Source organism: Emiliania huxleyi (genome assembly GCF_000372725.1).
Source record: "Emiliania huxleyi CCMP1516 chromosome Unknown EMIHUscaffold_213, whole genome shotgun sequence".
NCBI lineage: Eukaryota > Haptophyta > Isochrysidales > Noelaerhabdaceae > Emiliania > Emiliania huxleyi.
The window spans coordinates 26,645-46,580 of record NW_005200478.1 but is presented as its reverse complement, the minus strand read 5'-3'; the positions used below and the strand labels follow the sequence as shown (position 1 = coordinate 46,580).

General features: G+C 65.2%; 6 protein-coding genes across 6 annotated transcripts; 3 read left to right on the top strand and 3 right to left on the bottom strand.

The window, feature by feature from the left end:
• The first annotated feature begins 1,436 nt into the window (after nucleotides 1–1,436).
• EMIHUDRAFT_442994 (hypothetical protein) lies at nucleotides 1,437–3,160 on the top strand. The gene is made up of 2 exons (XM_005780500.1): nucleotides 1,437–3,061; nucleotides 3,089–3,160. Exon 1 carries the CDS (start codon nucleotides 1,450–1,452, stop codon nucleotides 2,821–2,823), a length of 1,374 nt encoding a protein of 457 aa, XP_005780557.1. The 5' UTR covers nucleotides 1,437–1,449; the 3' UTR covers nucleotides 2,824–3,061; nucleotides 3,089–3,160.
• A 1,322-nt stretch (nucleotides 3,161–4,482) lies between these two features.
• On the bottom strand, nucleotides 4,483–5,904 carry EMIHUDRAFT_442993 (hypothetical protein). The gene is made up of 2 exons (XM_005780499.1): nucleotides 5,784–5,904; nucleotides 4,483–5,673 (listed from the first exon to the last, which is right to left on the bottom strand). Exons 1-2 carry the CDS (start codon nucleotides 5,843–5,845, stop codon nucleotides 4,698–4,700), a joined length of 1,038 nt encoding a protein of 345 aa, XP_005780556.1. The 5' UTR covers nucleotides 5,846–5,904; the 3' UTR covers nucleotides 4,483–4,697.
• Nucleotides 5,905–6,115: 211 nt separating this feature from the next.
• On the bottom strand, nucleotides 6,116–6,763 carry EMIHUDRAFT_235048 (exonuclease-like protein; the record flags this gene model as incomplete). Its single annotated transcript, XM_005780498.1, has 2 exons — nucleotides 6,116–6,128; nucleotides 6,306–6,763. 2 exons carry the CDS (start codon nucleotides 6,761–6,763, stop codon nucleotides 6,116–6,118), a joined length of 471 nt encoding a protein of 156 aa, XP_005780555.1.
• A 1,499-nt stretch (nucleotides 6,764–8,262) lies between these two features.
• Nucleotides 8,263–10,327, top strand: EMIHUDRAFT_235047 (hypothetical protein; the record flags this gene model as incomplete). The annotated part of the gene is made up of 3 exons (XM_005780497.1): nucleotides 8,263–8,907; nucleotides 9,706–9,756; nucleotides 9,938–10,327. 3 exons carry the CDS (start codon nucleotides 8,263–8,265, stop codon nucleotides 10,325–10,327), a joined length of 1,086 nt encoding a protein of 361 aa, XP_005780554.1.
• Nucleotides 10,328–10,972: 645 nt separating this feature from the next.
• Nucleotides 10,973–12,634, top strand: EMIHUDRAFT_457010 (hypothetical protein). The gene is made up of 4 exons (XM_005780496.1): nucleotides 10,973–11,456; nucleotides 11,530–11,609; nucleotides 11,688–12,246; nucleotides 12,326–12,634. The coding sequence occupies exons 1-4, from the start codon at nucleotides 11,238–11,240 to the stop codon at nucleotides 12,446–12,448; spliced, it is 981 nt and encodes a 326-aa protein (XP_005780553.1). The 5' UTR covers nucleotides 10,973–11,237; the 3' UTR covers nucleotides 12,449–12,634.
• A 5,312-nt stretch (nucleotides 12,635–17,946) lies between these two features.
• EMIHUDRAFT_73173 (glutaredoxin) lies at nucleotides 17,947–18,523 on the bottom strand (the record flags this gene model as incomplete). The annotated part of the gene is made up of 4 exons (XM_005780495.1): nucleotides 17,947–18,009; nucleotides 18,093–18,164; nucleotides 18,238–18,306; nucleotides 18,383–18,523. 4 exons carry the CDS (start codon nucleotides 18,521–18,523, stop codon nucleotides 17,947–17,949), a joined length of 345 nt encoding a protein of 114 aa, XP_005780552.1.
• Nucleotides 18,524–19,936: the final 1,413 nt, after the last annotated feature.

Here is a 19,936-nt window from a genome sequence, read left to right as displayed (position 1 = left end):
AGGTGCTTCTTTTTTGACCGCGCAAGACAAACAAAGGGTGGCTAAGGGCTCTGCCCGCAAGCAAGGCGCCCGCGTCGCCGACGCGGTACCATTGACTAATCCCGGAATACACACCCACACGACCAAATAGCGAAAATCCGAATACCGTGCAAAAACCACGGAACGTCGGACGAAGAACTTTGTTTGGCTAACTCCATAACATGGGCGATCCGGCGCTTCCTTCGATTGGACGGACGAAATGATCGCGGAAAAGCGGGACCGCCATCGCGACATCGGGGGTTCACCATATGCCGAGCCTGCTCGGCCTGCCATGTGCGCGCGCCCCTCGCCCGAGCGCAGCCACCTGCGGACCTGGCCAGCCTGTTCCTGGCTCGTGCCCAGCCTCTCCTTCCGCTGCCGCCGGCCTCGCAGTCCCGCCAGCCATCACGCTGCAGAGCCTGCGTGGACGCCACAGACACCAATTCTGCAGCCCACAGCCCTGGCAACCTTCCCTTCCCCACCCCCGCCTCCAGTGCCTCCAATCAAGTCGCACCTCTCTTCTTCAGCGAATGCAGCGGCAGCACCACGTCAGAGGCCGGGCCGACTGGCGGACCTGCATACCCACCAGCTCCCACCACCGCGGTGTCGTGTCATGAAGCATGATAGATAGACATAGAAAGCATGAACCATCCGAAAGGTCTGGTCTCCAAGAAGAGCTCTCGGCGGGCTGCGGCCTGCGCGCGCCCGCGCCCCGCCCCTTTTGCGCAGCAACACCTTAAATTTCATGGCCCTCCAAATTCGGGTCGGAGCGCAGCGGAGTGGGCCCCGAGTTTGAAAAAGGCGACGGACGCTTGCGTCCTAGCCTCCAACAACGCGAAGAGAGATAGTGTGTGTGTGTGTAGGTAGGTAGGTAGTAAGGTGAAGAACAGCCAGGCTCGGACTGGACACCAACGCGGTATGGGTGGACGCTGGACAGATGATGACTACACGCACGAGCGACACACAGACACAAACAAGCTCACAAGACACACAGCCAGCTGGCTGCCACACACCCTGAGTCGGCGTACACATAACTCAGGGCCACATCCTCCCTGTCGCCCCCCCCAGCACTCCACGGTGCCAAGGGCACAAACAAGGGCACAACTCAAACAACAGACGACAAGAAGTGACATGTGAGGCTAGAGCAGGCTTGCTCTACCTCCAGCAATCTCTCCGGCCGGCGAGGCACGGACGAGACCGTATGTGGGGTCTAGTGAGGTGTCTATGTGTGTGTGTGTGTGTGTGCACTCACTCACACAAGAGAGATAGGAAGAGGCGGACGCCCAAGGGTGGGCGACGGCTAGCGCATCACACCCCTCTCCTTAAAATCCCTGTGTGGTGGCGGCGTGCCGTCCTCCCATCCCGCCTGCCATCTTTTTTCTTTCTTTTTTCCACAAGCCTTCCCGCCTCCTTCCCGCCTCCACCTTAGGCATGGCCATCGACCCCAAGAAGCCTTTGACCAAGCCGCCGGACCATGCGTACGTGCGCAAGGAGCGCGAGCGGCAGAAGGCTCGCGGCGTGACGGCGCTGCCGCCCAGCGAGTGGGCAGACCAGACCCTCCACTACGACCTCGTGCCAAACGACAAGGTCATCGAGAGGATGGCTTGGGCGGGCGCCGACTCGACTCTGCCCGATGCTCTCGTGGGGCTGCCCAGCTCTCTCCGCGGCATCTTCTGGATCGACCAGTTCCTTCAGAGTTCCATCGGCAAGACCGCAGCCTTCACCGGCCCGGACAATGGGCTCTTCACGGGCCAAGGCAAAAACAAGCTGTGGTCGTGGCGGTGGAACACGCAGTCGACCGAGACGCTCGCCGCTTTTGGCGACTGGCCCGCGGAGTGGGTTTCGCACGAGAAGCAGGCGACGCTGCCCGACGGGCGGCCAAACCCGCTCGGCACGCTCAGGTACGTCCCCAACGGCGGCGGCAGGCGCGGCCACTGGACGTTCGGGAAGTACATGGCGTCTGGCATCTACGGCGCCTGCTGCTGCGTGGACCCGCTGCTCAAGTGCTGCTGCTTCCCCGACACGTTCATCGGCTACACCTCGGTCAACGTCACGTGGGGCCTGCGCATGAACTCTGACTTTCGCTTCAACGTGCGCGACGAGATCAAGGACGAGAAGCTCAACCCCGAGGGGCTCGAGATGATCCTCGACATGGCAGCGGGCGACAAGTTCGTCAACACCGCGCCCCTCTTCGAGATGCGGATGCAGTGGCGCCCCTATGGGTGGGTCCGAACAACCCACACCATCGAGGGCGCGGGCAAGGACCTCTCGGCGGAGCAGTGGGCCGAGCTGAAAGGGGTGCTGCCGCCGCCCTTCTACTACGGCCTCAAGAATGGGGGCGTGTGGGGCGCGACGCAGTACCCCGTGATCCAGATCGTCGACGAGAATGGCGACAAGACGCCCTACTACGCCGAGTACCTCGAGTGGGCCCGCCGCGTCAACCCGCAGGGCCAGTACATGGGCACCTTCAACCCGGATGCGACGGGGCCCAAGTGCTGCGAGAGGTGCGTCGGCGGAATAATGACGCCGATCATGTCGTGCATGCTGGACTGCGTCTCGGGCGGGCCGGTCTGCCCCTGCACGCCCTGCGTCACCTGGGCGGGCTGCTGCCCCTGCTGCTGCGCCGACTGGTCGCCGTGCTGCGAGGCCATCGGCGAGTACGGCGCGTGCCCCTGCACCTGCCTGTCAAGGCTGCCGATGACCAAGTCGAACGTCATGCCCGACCCCGAGTTTGAGACGCTGCCAGCGGTGGAGCACCCGCTGCAGCGCGGTTTTGTCAGGCTGCAAAACATGCACCGCGATTGACACGTGTGACAGGCGTGCGTGTGCCTGTCCGCAACGCGGTACTGTCTAGCCCTAGATACGTGTCTACTGAGCTGACTGCGATCTGTGTGTCCGAGGCCGGCGCCCCCGCCACTTCGCCCGCGGGGGCACGCGGCCAGCCCGGCCGCCGCGCGCAGCCGCGCGCCGCGGGGCGGCGTGCCGCGCCCTCCTCTGACCTCTCCCGCCGCCCCCGCGGCAGCGGCGCAGCGGGGGGGGGGGGGGCGCCGGGCGAGAGAGTGCAGAGAGAGCGCGCACGGCGGGCTCCCGCGCGCCGCCCCCCGTTCGTTTATTTTGCATTCGTGGATTAATTAAGCAAAAAGCAGAGAGACACACCAGACCTCGGTTTTTCCCTGCCATAGGGTTTCTGATGCCCCCGGGCGGTTTCCGACGGTTTCCCATCGCCGAAAACCCACGGGTCGGTCGGTTTCTGCGGCGCGCTCTGTTTTTTCTCGGATCTGTTTTCGGGGACACCCGCCTCGATTTCCCGTGGGATCTGCCGTGGGTCTGGTTTCCGTGCGGTGTGAATACATCTCCCGCTTCGGCCTAATGTATCTTGTATGAGCTCATTCCGACCAATGAACAGGTGTTCCCCGTTTCGATTTTTTTTCAAACGGAACGCTGTCTGGTTTCTGGTTTCTGCTCCGATTGGTCGCACATGTGCGACTGGTGATGAGTGTTGCAAGCTGAGGTTGTCAACGCCGGGTGCGGGTAAATCTCGGCACGGATCGGCACGTGTGGTAGGAGGTAGCGTGCGATGAGGCCTTGCCAGCTCCTGGTGGTGCCCTCAAGATCGCCGCGCGCATTGGCCGCTCCGCGCCGACGTTGGGATAGAGCTTATTTCTGTCTCCAACAGAGTAGATCCAAACACACTATTGATAGGTGATAGGTACTTAAAACACTCGCACAACGCCCGCCTTTCACAGCTCAGCCTTTCAGGGCTTGGGCATGACAAGCAACGGCCCCGCCGGTCGGCGTCCGATGCATGAGGCAGCCACGGCGTTTCCGCTCGGGATCGCGGCAGCCTGGCGGACCCGACCGCATCGCAGGCCTCCCTCCCGTGAGCCACAAAAGTGCGTGGCAGCGCGGCGCGTCGCCAACCTCGCTTTCGGAGCAAAAACCAGAAACCATAATGCCGGTGGGCTCACGATCTATCGCGCGATATTTCGATAAAACCCCTGCTATATCGAAAACCCAGAAACCAGAAACCAGACCACCGCGTCCCCCCCAAGGGTTCCTCCCACCCAGAACATGCTGCTGTCTTAGTACTCCCGTTCGACCCATTCGGAATCCGATGAGTTAATGAAGGGGTCATTCCGCCGGAATGACCCCTCCCGGGAGAGATCGTTCACACCTCGAAAAACCAGAACCCAGAGCGTCTGGACCGATATTCCCATGGCCGGATGTTTTCTGTGGGATGTGGCGAAAAAGCAGAATACAGAGCTCCTCCTCCTAGAAGTCAGACGTTTTCTTGAGAGGAGGCAGGAGCTGATATGCCCGAGGCCGAGAGCGGGGCGAGCGCGGGGCGGGGGGGGGGGGGGGTGGAGGCCGTGGTATCTCAGTATGTTATATCCTATGATATAACATAATGGTGTCTGGTTTGTCCATGCCTCTTATTTTGATATATATTTGATTTTGAGCGGTTTTTACTACGATTTCTAGATCGATCCTTGGCGCCGCGCGGTGCCGCTCCACACACCGCACACACCAGCCGGCGCACACACTCGGGCGCGTGAGCGTCCCGACGCGCTGTACCACGCACACGAGGAGCCTGCGCACCGCGGCTGTACTGCATGCACAGAGAGGGAGCGCAGCGCCCGGCAGCGGGGAGCCTAGGCGAGCGCGGCGGCCATGCGGCATCAGCGGAAGCGGTCGAGCGAGCTGCTGTGGATGTGGTTGTCGTACTTTTGCTCCATGCCCGCGTCGCCCCTGCTCGGCGCGCCGCCGGCCCGCGCGCCAAAGAGCGGCCTGCCGCTCGGGTCGCGCGCGCCGCCGCCGCCGGCGCCGCTCCCCAGCGCGGGGAAGGCGCCAAGGCCCGAGGGCGGCGCCTGCTGCGGCGCCTGGGCGGTCGGGTTGGCCCACGAGACGGAGAGGATGAGGTGGTCGTACCCGTGGCCGTCGAGCGTCGCGATGGCCTGGGCGGCGTCCTCGCGGTTGTAAAAGTTGATGAAGGCGAACCCGCGCGACTGGTGCGTCTCCTTGTCCTTCGCGAGGTAGATGCGCTGGATGCCCCCGAAGCGGCGGAAGAGCTCGCGCAGGTCCGAGTCCTTGACGTCCTCGGAGAGATTCGAGACGCGGACGGTGCACGAGTCGTCGCGCTGCGCGAGCTCCGCGTTGCGCGAGCCGTCCGCGTTGCGCAAGCTCGGCGGCACGTATCCGCCGCGCCCGCCGCCCTCGGCCAGCGCGGCGAGGCCGCCGCCGCCCGGCCCGCCGTGGTCGTGGTGCCCCATCCGGTTGGCAACGTCGTTGACGGCGTCGCCGCGGTTCTTTGGCCGCCACGCCTCAAAGGTGCCCGCGTTCATCTTCTCGAAGGCGCGCTCCGCAGACTCGTTCCGCTCCTCCGCCACCACCTGCTTTGGCTTCATGTCGAGCAGCTGCTCGTTCACGTCGAGCGTCACCCACTCGCTGACGTGGCCGCGCCCGTGGTACCCTGCGGGCTTGTGCTTCTCCGCCCCAAACTTGTTCCACTTGCGCCGCTCCAGCACCGCCTTTGGGATCTTGACCGTCGTCTTGGTCACCTTGACTGTCCGCTCCGTCTTGATCTTTTGGCCCATGTCGTTGGTCCGGACGGTCGTGATGGTCTTGACGCCGTTGACGTCGACGTCGGTCTCGAACCTGAGCCGCGGCGCCAGGCGGGTCAGGCGGCGGCCGCGACGGGCCAGCGCGCCGCGTCCACGCAGCGGCGGCGCAGGGAGAGAGGCAGGCGGCGCGCAGAGAGGGCGCACCGGGGAGGCAGGTCAAAGTTCGCGTCGCCCTGGGCCTCGTCGTCCCCCCAGCCCGGCGCCATTCGCTCGGTTGTGGGCGGGGGTGAGATCGGCGGTGGCGGAGCGCCGGGACTCGAGGCAGCTATGGGACACACATAAAGAAATCAAAGCGCTCTGTTTTCTTTTCTCCCATCCCTCCCTTGGGTTGTCTGTTTTCTTTCTTTCTTTTATTTGTTTTCTTTCTTTCTGCTGGGAAGAGGTTCCTCGTTTCCGCGCCCCCGATTTCACCGCGCCCGTCGTGCCTGGCCGCCCCGTGCTTCATCCTCTTCATCTCTCCGTAGACCAGCTCCACACTACAACCTCGCCCTCTTGCCCCCCTCCCCCCCGGCACCTCCCGCCGCCGCCTCCGCGGTGCTGCCGCCGCCGCTCCTCCCCGCCACACCGCCCGCGGCCGCCGCCGCCTCCGCAGGCCGCCGCTTCCGCTTCTTCGGCCTGGCGCCGCGGCCCGCCTGCCGCCCCGGCCGGCGGCCGCCGCGCTCCCACTCGGCAGCGCGCAGCTTGTACAGCCGGAGCGCCGCCACCGCGTCCTCGAGCGGCGAGTGCTCGCCCTGCTGGATCCGCATCCCGAGCAGCTCGCGCGCGAGGTCGGAGAGCTTGCGCGCGCGCGAGGTGGGGCCGCCCTGCGCGCGGAAGGGCGCGTACATCGCCGTGTCGCGCTGCTGCCTCTTCGGGTGCGACATCTGCAGCGCCTTGAGGTCGTTGTGCAGCGCGTGCCCGACCAGCCGCCGCTTGTAGAGCAGCCGCGTCACCTCGGCCTGCGCCTGCTGGAACGGCACGGCGCGGGCGAGGTGGTGCGGCCGGATGCCCGACACCGCCGTCCGAAAGTCGCTCACCGGCTCGGCCGGCCGCACGTACGCCGCGTAGACGAGCTCCTCGCGCGAGTTGATCAGCACGACCTGCGCGAGCGCCGAGCGGGCGCCGCCGGGCCCGACGCCGACCATCTCGCAGTCCAGCGCGAGGACGTCGGTCAGCGCGGCCCCGTCGGCGCGGAAGGGCAGCGGAGGCAGCCGCGCGGCGAGGCCGCCGGCGCTGGTGGCGGCGGCGGCCGGCGCGGCGCTCGTGGCGGCAGGCGCGGCGGCGGCCTGCGCCGGCCGCGGCGCGGCCTTTTCGATGCTCTTTCGCCGGGCCGGTTTGCCGCCGGCCGACGACGACTTGCCGGCCTTGAGCCGCGCCTGGAGCGCCATCCAGTTGGAGGCCATAGCGTCGCCGGAGAGGGAGGCGGCGACAAAAAGGGCTGGAGACGACGGAGGCGGCAGAGAGAGAAAGAACCACGCTCCTTGTGAAAAAATCCAATAGAGGGTTGGAGGGCGGGAGAATCCAAAAAAGCCGTCCGAAAAGCCACAAAAAGCCAGCGAGCCTCCCGTTACGCGATTGCCGCGAAGAAATCCAAAAGTTCTTGCCCCCATTCTCATCTGGCAACATGCGTGCTTGAGGCTGGCTACGGCCACTACTTCGCTCCAGAGCCGTCCCGCCATCCCTGCCGTTTGCGATCCCGGCCTCACCGTCTTTCTAGCAAGAGCCTGGCTGCACCGCTCTAGCAAGAGACTCTAGGATCTCCTCTTGCGAAGATTTTGCTGCGTTGGCTCGCCAAAGAGTCTTGTTGTTCTCGATAGCTGCTCGATGGCGCTGACTTGGGAGTGTGTGTTTTCGTAGAGAAGGAAACACGCACGTCGTCCGGGTTCTGTCGAGCGTGCGGGCCGCCGGGCGGTCGGTTAGGGCGGAGGCCAGGGCGCCAGGCTTGCGAGAGGGCGAGAGCTAGTGCGAGAGTTATCAGTTTTGCGTCCTAGCCTCCAACAACGCCTCCCCGGCGCAGAGGGCCCCCCGGAGGGATGCTCAACCGCCCCACGCCACGCCGCTTGCGGCGGTCCTATTCCCAGCTCTTCCGGGGCCACTTCTTATCACATGCACTGCCGTTCTTATAACGGAGTCGCTTAAGGCGGCTCCGGTGGTGAGCCGGTGTGTGTGCCAGTCCGCGCCAGTCCCCGCCCTTGTCGTGCCAGCGTGCTGTGAGAAGGCTGTGTTAAGGTTGCTCCCGGCCCAGTGGGGATTTTGGCCTACTCAGTGATCGTCTAGGGGCCCTAAATGGCCTGCAATGCCATATCTTTTGTGCCTAGGTTGTAGAGCACCTTAAAAAAGGACTATGTCTTGGAGTGAAAAGTTTTTCGAGGAGGTGGGGGTTCTCCAGATTCCCCCTCGAAAACCGCCCCTTTTAATTCACTGCGGCCGCGGCCTTGCTCGGATTACTTTTCACTCGAAGACATAGTAGTTTTTTGGTGTTACGGTGCCAACAAAAAATATCCGACATCATATGGAGCTGACCACAGGGTCACTGTCCTGCCAGCGGGCACAGTGGGCCGCTATCGCCCATGAATGACCTAAAGAATTCTAAGTAACACGGAGTTGTGCGTGAGCCACAGGGCGGCGCTGCTGCGCGCTTTTCATGAACCGATCCCTCGATGGCTGGCTCAGCAAGCTCGCCACCACCCGGTCGGGGACCAGCATGTGGCAGCGCCGCTGGTTCGTGCTGAGCGGCGATCGATTGCAGTACTTCAACAGCCCGGGCGATGTGGGCGGCGGCGACGCAAAGTGGACGCTCGAGCTCAGCGCGCTCGGCGCGAGCACGAGCGACGGGCCGGCGGACCAGGCCGACGCCGCGCGGTTCGAGTTGCTCGCCGGCGGCCAGGCCTATTCCCTCCGCGCCGATTCCGAGGTTGAGGCCGAGATGTGGCGTGCGGCTCTCGACACGCCCACCGCCGGCTCGGCTCTTCCGGCACCGTCAGCAGAGCCGCCGGCGGGCATGAGCCTCTTCGACGGCCTCGCCGTGCCTGCCGCGACACCCGCCGCGGCAGTCGGCTCCTCCTTCGGATTCTGCTCCCCGTCGCCGCCGCCCGAGCCGGAGCCGAGTGGAGGCCAACCCGCAGGCTCGCTGCAGCCGAGCTCGCTGCAGGGAGGCTCGCTGGCGGGAGGCTCCTCGTTCGGCTTCCTCGCTTCGGCCGGACCGGGAGGGCCGGCGGCCACTCCGCCGCCCGCTCCTGGAGCCGCTCCGCCGCCCGCCGCAACAAAGAAGAAGAAGATTGTGCGCAAGGTGATGCCGCCCCGCACCCCCGACACACCTCCCGACACACCTCCCGACACACCGGCGACTCGCGTCCCCGCGACACGCGACACGCCCACCAGGCGAGGCAGCCGGGCGGGTTCGACGCCGACGCCGCCGAGGGCGCGCCGCCGCCCTCCCTCGCCGAGCCTCCGCCCGCCGCCTCCCCGCCTCCGTCGGAGCACGCCGCCTCGCCGCCTCCCTCCGAAAGCGCCGCCGGCGGAATGTTCGCCGGGCTCGACCTCGCCACTTGGTCCGCGCCCGGCGGCACGAGCCTGGACGGCGCCGCTCCGCCCGAGCAAGGCGGGCTATTCGCAGGCATGTGCACTCCGGGCGTCTGCGCTCCCAGTGCGAGCGCCGCCGCGCCGCTCGCCGAGCCTCCGCCGCCTCCGCCTCCTCCGAGGACGGCCTCTCCCGGAATGCCTCCCTCCGCCTTCCGCGCCACCTCGGTCCGCACCACCGCGCCACCGCACCACCGCGCGGCGCACTCCTTCGCCCGATCCGAGGCCCACCCCTCCATAGGCCCGCTCGTCGCCCGCTCCGCCGCCCGCGCGCGCCGCCCGCGCCGCCGCTTCGTCGGCCTGCGCCTCGTCGGCCGCCTCGTCGGCGGGCGGCTCGTCGGCGGAGGAGTCGCCGCTGCCGTCCCCGCACGAGTCGGCGCCCGCGGCGCGGGCACCGCGTGCCGCCGCCCTCGGGGACGCCGCCCGCGCCGGCAGCCGCAGCCGCAGCCACCCGAACATCCACCCGAACATCCACCCCCCGAGGCCTCCGCAGCCGCCGCCACGCAAGGCGCCAGAGGAGGTTGACGTCGCCCCCAGGGTGGCCCAGACGCGGCTGCGGGTGCGGCCTTCCCCCTCGGGCGGCTCCCCCCCCCCCCCCCCCTCCTCTCTCTCCTCTCCTCTCGCTGAGAGTGCGGACCCCGCCACTCACCCGCCACTCACCCGCCACTCACCCGCCACTCACCCGCCACTCACCCGCCACTCACCCGCAGGTGCGCGAGCTGTCGGAGCAGCACGCGCAGCTCTGCGCCGTGCAGCTCGGCCTGCTGCGGCAGCGGGCGAGCCGCGAAGGTGAGCTCGCCTCGCTCAAGCAGAGCCGCGCGGCGGCGCAGGCGGCGCAGGCGGAGGCGTCTGCGGCGGAGGAGTACGAGCGGGCGGCTTCCCTCGCGGCGGAGCTCGAGGCGCTCGAGGGGAGGGAGGCGGAGCTGGCGGAGGGCGAGGCGGAGGGCGAGGCTTCCTACGCGAGGGCCGCGGAGCGGCAGGCGGCGCTGCTCGGCGAGCAGCGGAGCTTGTGGGCGGACCAGGTCGGCGAGGCGCGGCGCTGCCTCGCGGCGAGAGAGGAGGTCGCGGCGAGGGAGGCGACCGCGCGCGAGTCGCTCCTCGAGGCGCAGGAGGAGCGGCTGGGCGAATAAGAACAAGGAGTCAGAGTCATGATGATGATGATAACAACAATAGGCGCAGGAGGAGCGGCTGGGCGCGGAGCGGGAGCGGCTCGACGACGAGCGGCGGCAGCTCGACGCCAAGGGGGACTCGCTGCTGGCGAAGCAGGCCGAGGCGGAGCACGCCATCGCCGAAGAGACGCGCGGCCTCGGACGCGGCGGGACACGTCCACGCCACGCCCATGACACGTCCGCGACGCGCCCCGCAGGCGCGGCCCGGGCGAGGAGATGGCGAGGCTCAAGGAGGAGGAGGAGGCGCTCGCCGAGGAGGTCGCGGCCCTGCTCGCCAGGCTCGAGGCCAAGCGCGCCGAGCAGGACGAGTGCGCGCGCAAGGTCGCGGTCTGCGGCGCCGCCATCGGCGAGGTGCGGGAGATATGGGGAGATATGGGGAGATATGGGGAGATATGGACGCCATCGGCGGGGTGCGGCGGCGGCGCGGCGAGTCGTGGTGCGGTACCCCTCCGAGGCACGCCCGTGACACGTCCCCGCCGCGTCTCTCGCGCAGGTGCGGCAGCGGCACGCCAAGCAGCTGCAGCGGCTGCAGACGAAGCAGGAGACGCTGGCCGCCGCAAGAGACGCGCACGCCCAGGCGGCGGCAGGGCTGCAGGCGGCGGCCGCTGCGCACGAGGAGGAGCTGCGCGCGACGGAGGAGCAGCAGGAGGCGCGGCGCGGATGGATCGGTTCGGCGGAGAGCGCCATCGCCGACGCTGACGCGGAGGCGGCGCGGCACGGCGCGCGGGCGGACGCGATTGCGCGCGTGGCGTCCGCCGAGGAGGCGCTTCGCTCGCACCGGGCGCAGGAGCGGTCGCAGCTGCACGACCTCGAGGAGGAGGCTGCGTCCATCCGCGCGGCGCAGCGCACGCACGCCGACTCGGTGGTGCAGATGGAGGCGGAGGCGGAGCTTCTCTCGCGGCAGCTCGGCACGCTGCAGGACCAGCGCGTGCGGCTCGAGCGCGACAAGCGGCTCGCCGCCTCGTCGCAAAAGTTCGCCGAGGCGGGGAAGGTTGCCGCCGAGCTCAAGTCGCTCGCCGCGCGCTTCGAGGCGGACAAGGAGGCGCAGGAGCGGCTGCTCGGCCAGGCGGAGGCGGCGAGGAGCGCGCAGGCGGACGGGGCGGGCGGCGCCGGGGAGGCGGTTCGCCGACCCTGCCCTGAACGTTCTCCGAACCTTCCGATAGGCGCACGACGGGCGGCGCGAGGCGGAGCTGCACGCAGAGCTGCGCACGGAGCAGCGCGAGCTGGACGCGACGCGCTACCGGCGCGCGGGAGGCGGGAGGGGGGGGGGGCGGGCCGTGTCGGCGGCGCGTGAGGCGCGGGTGTCTCGTTCGAGCGGTAGGCTGCTGCGCGAGCACGAGGCCGCGATGCAGGCGGCGCTGCCCGCGGCGGAGGGGGCGCAGGCTTCCCTCTTGCGCGAGCAGCTGAGCAGCAGCCAGGCCGCGCGGGGCGAGCTGCGCGCCACGTGGGGTTGGGACGAGGAGGGGCGCGCCGCCGCGGGCGCGGTGGGGGCGAGCGACGACGACGAGGAGGAGGAGAACAGCGATGGCGCGGGGAAGAGCGGGGCGGGGAGCGGCTACGCGTCTGCGAGCGCGGCTGTATCGCCACCCGCGATCTCTGCCGTCCTCTCCGCGCTCGCGCCATCGGCCGGCACTTCGCAGGCGGTACTCGCGGCGCTCGCCGACTCGGACGATTCAGACGAGGAGGAGGCGGGCGGGGCGGGCGGGCGTTGTGGTGTCGCACCGGCGAAGGCGGCGGCGGCCGGCGGGGAAGCGGTCGCAAACGGAAACGGCAACGGCAACGGGGTGGGCGCCGTGGCGGCTGCGCCGGCTGTCTGCCCTCCCGGCTCGAGCACGGACGAGCCAAGCGAGGGGTCCGAGGACACGAGAGCCGCGCTGGAGGCGCCGCTCACTTGTCCGGGTGGCTCCCGCGCAGCAGCCCCGCTGTGCCGCTTAGCCCTCCCCGGCCCCGCCGCCCCAGGCGCGGCTCTCAGAGATGGAGGACCAGATGCAGGCGGCGGTGGACGCCGACGACTTTGAGGAGGCGTCGCGCATCCAGGATGAGCTCGACGCGCTCAACGACGCGATCGACGCCCTCGGGTAGCCCATATGGCTGGCCATCTATGTGGCGCATGTGGGCCGCGTGGCGCCCCCGCGAGCGGGCGGGGCGCCGGCGCGGTCTCGTGGTGCCGCTGCGCGCTGGGCTCTGCTAAGAGTCGCGGGTTGCGGCCGAGGTCTTGTGTGTCTGTGTGTGAAGTCTGAAAGATCCAAGACCGCCCGCAAAGATGAGAACGACACACGGCAGAAGGAGTCTATTGCAAGCCGGTTATCGCGCGGCCGCCCGCGCCCCTCGTTTTTAGAAGTGAGAATCTCTCTCAGAGTCCTCACACGCCGCCCGCACAAAACGGGGTCCCGGGGAGGTCTCGCGGTTGTATGTATATAAGTAGAGGAACGAGTGGAGAGGACAGGGAGGGACGTTTATTGTTGGCGGTCGTGCGCTGGGTGGTAATCGTCATCTGTCTGCTCTGCTGTGCTTCTCGCTCGTGCGTCCTTGGAAGTTGTGCTGACCTCCTTTCCCCCCTGAGGGAGGGTGTAGAGGATGTAGAGTGTAGAGCGCTGTAGAGATGTAGAGATGTAGAGCGCTCTGGAGCGCTGTAGAGCTGTAGAGCTCTACATCCGCCGCATGACGAGGCGCCTGCGTTGTAGAGCAATGTAGAGGGCGATTTTGCTGTAGAGTTTGTTGTAGAGGCTCTACAGCCAAACCGCCGGGAAGGCAGTGACTCAAAGAGGTCGAGCCGCGCTAATGGGGTGTCTCCGAGCTTACTGGAGCTCTGATGGACAGCCCTGACTATCCCTGACACACAGAGAGTCACTCTGACGGCACACAACACCCTATAACTGCGTCATGACCAGCCTGCCATGCGTCGCCGGTGCCGCATTCGTCGCTGTGCTTCTTTAGCAGGCGGTGGACTGTCGGCTGCGAGGACGGTCGCATTTGCGCGAGGCGAGGCGAGCATTGCTGCGCGTTGCATGCGCCATGACTCGCGCCAGGCGCCGAGGCGCCGGCCAGTCGCAGCCGTGAGGCATGCCACAGCAGCAGAGGCACCTGCCACCCATTGGGCGGGCAGACAGAAGGCCAGGGCAGCACTGGCAAGTGCAACGCGCCTCATGTCGGAGACAGGTCGGAGAGCGACACCGTGCCTCGTTCGCCGCTTATGATGAAGAGTTTGTTGTAGACATTGAACGTTGAGCACTTGAGCACTGGATAGGGTCGATTCCGCATGGTACGGGACCCCTCGATCGTCTCGCCCTCCCTCTCTGGTGTGTTCATTGGGGGGGGTCATAACAAACACGGTACAGGATCGAGGTGCACGCTGCCGAAGCAGTGTCGTCCCCCCTCTCCCCGACGGCGATGGCGGTGTGACCGATCGAGCTACAAGAGGAGCTTGTTCAGCAGGATCCGGGGAGGTCTGGCGCACTACCTCACTGGGCCTGAGACCGCCGAGACAGTACCCGTCACCGCCTCGGATTTGTGTGGAGTCGAACCACTCCGGGATGAGCAAGCTCATCGTTCTGAGTTGTGCTGTCTCTTGCCTGCAAACAGCGGGGGGGGGGGGGGGTGCCGAATGGGCCGGACCAAGAAAAAGCCCCCCCCCCCGAAGGGGGGGGGGGGACGGGTACGGGGGGGTCCAGCCGATCGAAAAAGATAGACATAGCAACTCGAAGACGTATTACACAACCACCTCGCCACACGTTCCATTGGTTAATTGTCAAAATTCCTGTTGTGCAAGGGGGGAGAGGGCTCTGACGGAGTGTGCGGCGGGGGGGGTGGGGGGGCTCAGCCGTGCAAAAAGCATCAATTAATATATTAACGAAGAAATATTGCTCGGCCGTTCATGAAGTCCGTCTCGATCTGGAGGAGACGGGTCAACCCCGTGAGGACCAGATCAGGTTCACATTGTCGTAGCCGGAGGGGATGTTGACATTTAGCTCATGGAGCCAACCTTTCGCTTTGGTTTTTTCCCCCAAAACCATTCGGCCAACTTATACCAAATTCGACGATTGCATTTAGATTGCTTTTACCACTCGGGCAAACTCGATGAAACGGTGGACGGAAAGCGCGTTCGCGGCCGCTCGCCGGAGAGCTATGCATGAAGCGGCCGGCGCGCCACCGCAGCTCACCGATGGAGCTTGCGCCGCGGCTCAATCCACAGGCGCAGCAGCATTGCGACCCATTCTCCAAGCACGGCCTCTGGCGTTGCGAGTGCACAGAGAGCGAGCAATAGTCGACAAAAGCACTGATCTGTGTGCAGCGGATCTCCATGTCGGTCGCGCCCTGCGAAAGGACAACCGCGGGCCGCGGATTTCACGTTGTAGAGCGCCTCTACATCGCTCTACAACGCAGGCGCTTCGTCACGCGGCGGATGTAGAGCTCTACAGCTCTACAGCGCTCCACATCGCTACAGCTCTACAGCGCTCTACACTCTACATCCTCTACACCCTCCCTCAGCCTTTCCCCTCCTGCTCTCCTATGCCACGTACGTGGCTGTGGTGTGTTTGGGTTGTCTATGACTATGTTTGCGATTTGGATTTTGGATTTTGTACTGCACTTTGTTTATTTTATTTATTTATCCGCGCCCCCCGGTCCCCCCATCACCGCCCAGGGGCAGGGCACAAGGGCCATTCCGCCAAGGCCACGGCAAGGGAGGGCCCGCGCCGCCCCCGCACGCTCGGCCGAGGCGCCGCCGCGCACGCGCTGTGGGGCCTGAATCCTGATCATACTGCGTCTGGTAGGAGGCTGGAGACACCCCGCTAGAGAGACACCCCGGTGTCAAGATAAACCGAGATGGCGTTTGACATCTAGGAGATGCGCATATGCCATCTCTGTGTACGGTAGACCTGGGGGTGGGGGGGGGGGGGTAGCCGCCCCTGACGTCGAAGATCTATTCTCGATCTGTGGATTGTGTTGCGACCTGAAGGGGCTGTCGCTGTCGGAGCACGGAGGCGAAGCGCCGAAGCCGCCGACCGGACGGCGTCGGCGACGCGCGAGCAGCATAATTGAGGTCTCGTGTGGCCAGGCCTGTCTCGTCTAAGTGTACACGTCGTGCGCTCTGATTCATGCTGCTGACTGCACACACATCACCCATCACGATACGCTGCTCTCCACCCATGCTTACGTGCGCTCTCCATCAATCACCCCGAGCCCGCCCTTGCCCCCTCGGCCCCCTCCTGCACCGCCGCGGCCCCTCTGCTGCTGGGGCGCACGTCCTCCCTGCTGGCTGGGGCGCGCGCGCCGGCTGCGTGTGCTGCATCGCCAGGCGCTGCGCCATAGTCATGCCCTGCACAGCCGACATGGGTCGAGTCCCACAGTGTGTGGCGTCTGTCTACTCCGCCTTGAGGGGCGCTGGGTGGCAACGCAAAAGAAGAAACTAATTGTGGGTCTGGGTCTACTGGGTGGGAGGTTAATCAATGATAGAAAGTGCTCCAAGTGCTCATCCTTTCCTTTGGTAAGCTCTGGGACCTAGTACCTAGAAGAGTTGCAAGAAAGCGAAAGCGAAACGCGGGCAAGCAGGGACTCCCGCGGTTCGCCTTTTCTCCTGGCCGGAGCACCTCGCGTAACGGAAGTCGGAGGGCTAGCTGCGTCTTTTTTGCTGCCTTTTATCCTTTTGACGCCTTCGCAAACGGTTGTGCGGGCTGTCGATTAATAAGACGGCTTCTTCTTCTTAGACTTAGTCGCGCGTCCCCAGCGCGTCCCCAGCCTCCCCACACACCTACCTACCGACCGTCATATTTGGAGCGGCCGCACATTGCTCGGTACCCCCCCTGCACATCTAAAGCCATCCCTGCTGCTAGGGGGGGGGGGTCCTGACCCCCCCAGCAGCAGAGCGCACGGACCCAGCTCTCCCGCCTCTTCGCCGCCGCCCCCCCTCCACCCTCGGCTCGTGTTTGAGCGTACGCTCGAGGCGGTTGTGTTCACCGCGCCTTCGTGCTTCGAGCCCGGTTGGCAGTGTAGGAGGGCCCGCCGGTGAGACCACTGATTTTGGTGCCGACCATAAATTCTCGCCACTGGAACACATGCTACTTACAGCTGCTGTCTGTACAGAGATGCCAGCACCCCCCACAGGCAGAGCGCTGCTGCTGGGGGGGGGGGTCGGCCATGGCTTTAGATGTGCAGGGGGGGTACCGAGCAATGTGCGGCCGCTCTTGAGGGTTAGGTTTCCGGAGCCTCGGGTGCTTTTACGCTTTTGATCGGGAGGGGAGAGTGCGACTCTTTCCACTTTGGTCCTCTCGGTAGCTTCGGCATTTCTCAAAAATTTCCGCACATAGCTCACGGCCCGCCCGGCGCGCAGCTTGGAAGATTTTTTTCTATTAGTCCCGCACAGAAAAATGCTGCCGCTCGCCTCGAAAGCACCCGCCGGTGTGTGTCCAAACATGTATAGCGCTACATGCACAAGTTGAGAGAGAGAGACGCACAAGTTTGTAACACATAAGGACGCATCCTCCCACAACACACTTTCGCGCCTGGGCAACGGTGATGCTCCCGTCACGCCGCTCGTTTCGTTGTCCGCCTACACCGCTCCGGCCGCAGCCTCGGCAAGTGCCTTCACACGCGCTGGGTCAGGTGCAGCAGCAGCCAGTGCGCAGCAGAAGCAGCCAGTTGCAGCAGCAGCAGCCAGTGCAGCAGCGAGTGATCACGTTTGCACAAGCGGTGGGCGGTCGTCATGTGCTGCGATGAGTCACTTTGGCTAAATCCCATCAGAAGGCCCCGCGTCAACCCGGCTCCACGAAAGCACAGTGTGGCGCGGTGCAATCAGTGGAGGCAAAATCGGCTCAAAAACAACGCCAAGATTGCGCAGATAGCACTGGCTCGTTATAGCGAGGCGACCGAGCGCGAGAGGCTGGTGCAGAGCGTGCAATGCAGGAGATCCACTCTCGCGCTACAATGCTAGCGCGGGAGGCGAGTTCGCGGGAAGAGGAGCTGGTGGCGATGAAGGTGGTGGAGCTCAAGGAGGAGCTGGGCAAGCGTGCCGAGGCCCACTCGGGCAACAAGGCGTGGCTGCGCCGCCGGCTGCACGCCGCTATAGTGAGCGAGTATTTGGAGAGCGCGCCGCGGGCGCCGACGGAGAGAGAGGAGAGTAGAATGTCCAAAATTTTCGCGCGCCTGCGGCGCGCGACTATCGCGACGAATTCGCTTTCTCATTCACATTATAGGGACAGTTTCTTTGTCGTAGCACGTATGGATTGCTCTCCAGCAACCCTAACATCGCCTCACACGTAATGCGGCGTGGCTGTCGGACGGTGAGAGTGTCGTATCTCGTACGGCTCTGATGTACACTACACGGTCAACGCCTGAATGCGATGCGGGAGAGCGCCGTGCGCCCGGGTGTGGGAAGGAGAGTGCTATCGAAGACAAGGCCGCCTCCCTCCCGCACACCGGCGCACACACACCAGCGCACACACACACCACTGCACAGACACGGCGGAGGACCAGAGCAACGAGACAGGAGGGGAGGGGAGGAGACCGGGCGGGAAGGGCGGATGACGGCATCTCGAGCCTCGCCACGGTCCTCCGCGTCGAGGTCGCTGGCACGAGCCGACCGATCAGTCCTTGACACCCGCCTTTCTCAGCTCCTCGGCCAGCTCTCCACTCTGGTGCAGCTCCACCTGCGGCGGGGCGAGCGCAGGGGCTAGGCCGGTGGCCTCGCCACGCGCAGACGTGAGCGCGTTGGGATCGAGGCTGCGCGCACCGTAATGTCGCAGCCTCCAATGAACTCGCCGCCAATGTACAGTTGCGGAACCGTCGGCCAGTTTGAGAACTCCTGTGGAGAGTGCATTGTTGCCGAGGGAAAGGGCTGGCGGCAGTGGGGCGGGCCTCGGAGTGCGCGCCTTGACGCCCTCGCGCACGTCGGGGTCCGCGAGGACGTTGATGCCCTTGAATGGTACGCCCTGAGTCTTGAGCACCTGATCCAGACGCCGTGCTTCTCAGCGGAACCGGCACAGGTGCGTTGGCAGCGGCAGCGGCTCAGTGGCCATTCACCTCCACGACCTGTTTGGAGAAGCCGCACATAGGTGCGCTCGGGACGCCCTTCATGAAGACGACGACCGGGTTGGCTTCAATCTCCTTCTGGATCTGGTCCTTCACGTTGCCGTCCGCCGCAAACTTCTTGCGCTGCGGCATGAAGTCGCTGTCCGAGCAGAGCGTTCGCGCCGGGCCCGGGCGCGCCGCCGCCAGCCGCGCCGCCGCCAATCGGCCGCAAGGAGCGCGGGTGGCCGTGAGCGCCAGCCTCCGTACGAGCATGGCCTGCGAAGCGTCGCAAAAGAAGAAACGCAGGCTTCCTTTCGATCTTCGTGCACGTGGGGACCCTGTCCTTCTCCCACCCCTTGTTTGGTGTGTCCGTTTTATTTATTTATTTAGATGCCCATCCTTCCCTTGTGGGTCCATGCTGCCTGTTTTCTTTCTTTCTTTCTGTCGCGATGCGCTCCCCACTCCCGTTCCCCTGTGTCCCTGATCGTCCTTCCAAAATCCTGCTCGTGCAGGTGGGGACCCTGTCCTCGTCCCATCCCTCGTTTTGAGGAGGGAGTGTAGAAGTATGTATGTCTGAGGTGAAGAACAGCCAGTCTCTATGTATGGGTGGAAGACGCACAGACAGGCTGGATCGCAGAACGGCAGGAGTGATGGCCACACAACACATGCAAATAAAGCTCCGCAGCTGCGCGGGTCTTCCAGTATCGCCTGAGACGGCTACGCGAGAGGCGAGTGTGGCCGACATGCGTCATGCGAGAGTGGTCAAAGAGAAACAAACACATCTCTCTCTCTCTCAAAGAAACCATGATCGCACAAGCACATTTAGGTCCCTAAATCCTATCTCGTCTCAGAGACAGAGTTTGATTTCATTTACAAAGAAAATGTGAATGAAATTCATCGCGATTTGGCCGATCGCACGGACTGAGAAGAAGCAGCCGTCAGCGTCTTTATTAAAATTAATCGACAGCCCGCACAACCGTTTGCGAAGGCGTCAAAAGGATAAAAAGCAGCAAAAAAGACGCAGCTAGCCCTCCGACTTCCGTTACGCGAGGTGCACCGGCCAGGAGAAAAGGCGAACCGCGGGAGTCCCTGCTTGCCGTTTCGCTTTCGCTTTCTTGCAACTCTTCTAGGTACTAGGTCCCAGAGCTTACCAAAGGAAAGGATGAGCACTTGGAGCACTTTCTATCATTGATTAACCTCCCACCCAGTAGACCCAGACCCTTAGTTTCTTCTTTTGCGTTGCCACCCAGCGCCCCTCAAGGCGGAGTAGACAGACGCCACACACTGTGGGACTCGACCCATGTCGGCTGTGCAGGGCATGACTATGGCGCAGCGCCTGGCGATGCAGCACACGCAGCCGGCGCGCGCGCCCCAGCAGCAGGGAGGACGCGCGCCCCAGCAGCAGAGGGGCCGCGGCGGTGCAGGAGGGGGCCGAGGGGGCAAGGGCGGGCTCGGGGTCGGCCAGGGGGGCGGCGGGCGGGGGGGCGCCTACAACGGCAACTTGGAGCCGCACCGCGCGCAGTCGGCGCAGCCGCTGACGCAGGCGAGCCTGGACCAGCAGGCGGC

What these genes read in the sequence shown, in the direction of transcription:
- EMIHUDRAFT_442993 (XM_005780499.1), bottom strand. Translation starts at nt 5,845, where the DNA reads ATGGCGCCGGGCTGGGGGGACGACGAGGCCCAGGGCGACGCGAACTTT. An exon ending in AACTTTGACCTGCCTCCCCG is followed by an intron (nt 5,674 to 5,783) that starts GTGCGCCCTCTC and finishes GCCGCGGCTCAG; the next exon opens with GTTCGAGACCGACGTCGACG.
- EMIHUDRAFT_442994 (XM_005780500.1), top strand. Translation starts at nt 1,450, where the DNA reads ATGGCCATCGACCCCAAGAAGCCTTTGACCAAGCCGCCGGACCATGCG.
- EMIHUDRAFT_457010 (XM_005780496.1), top strand. Translation starts at nt 11,238, where the DNA reads ATGGAGGCGGAGGCGGAGCTTCTCTCGCGGCAGCTCGGCACGCTGCAG. An exon ending in AGGCGGCGAGGAGCGCGCAG is followed by an intron (nt 11,457 to 11,529) that starts GCGGACGGGGCG and finishes ACCTTCCGATAG; the next exon opens with GCGCACGACGGGCGGCGCGA. An exon ending in ACACGAGAGCCGCGCTGGAG is followed by an intron (nt 12,247 to 12,325) that starts GCGCCGCTCACT and finishes CCGCCGCCCCAG; the next exon opens with GCGCGGCTCTCAGAGATGGA.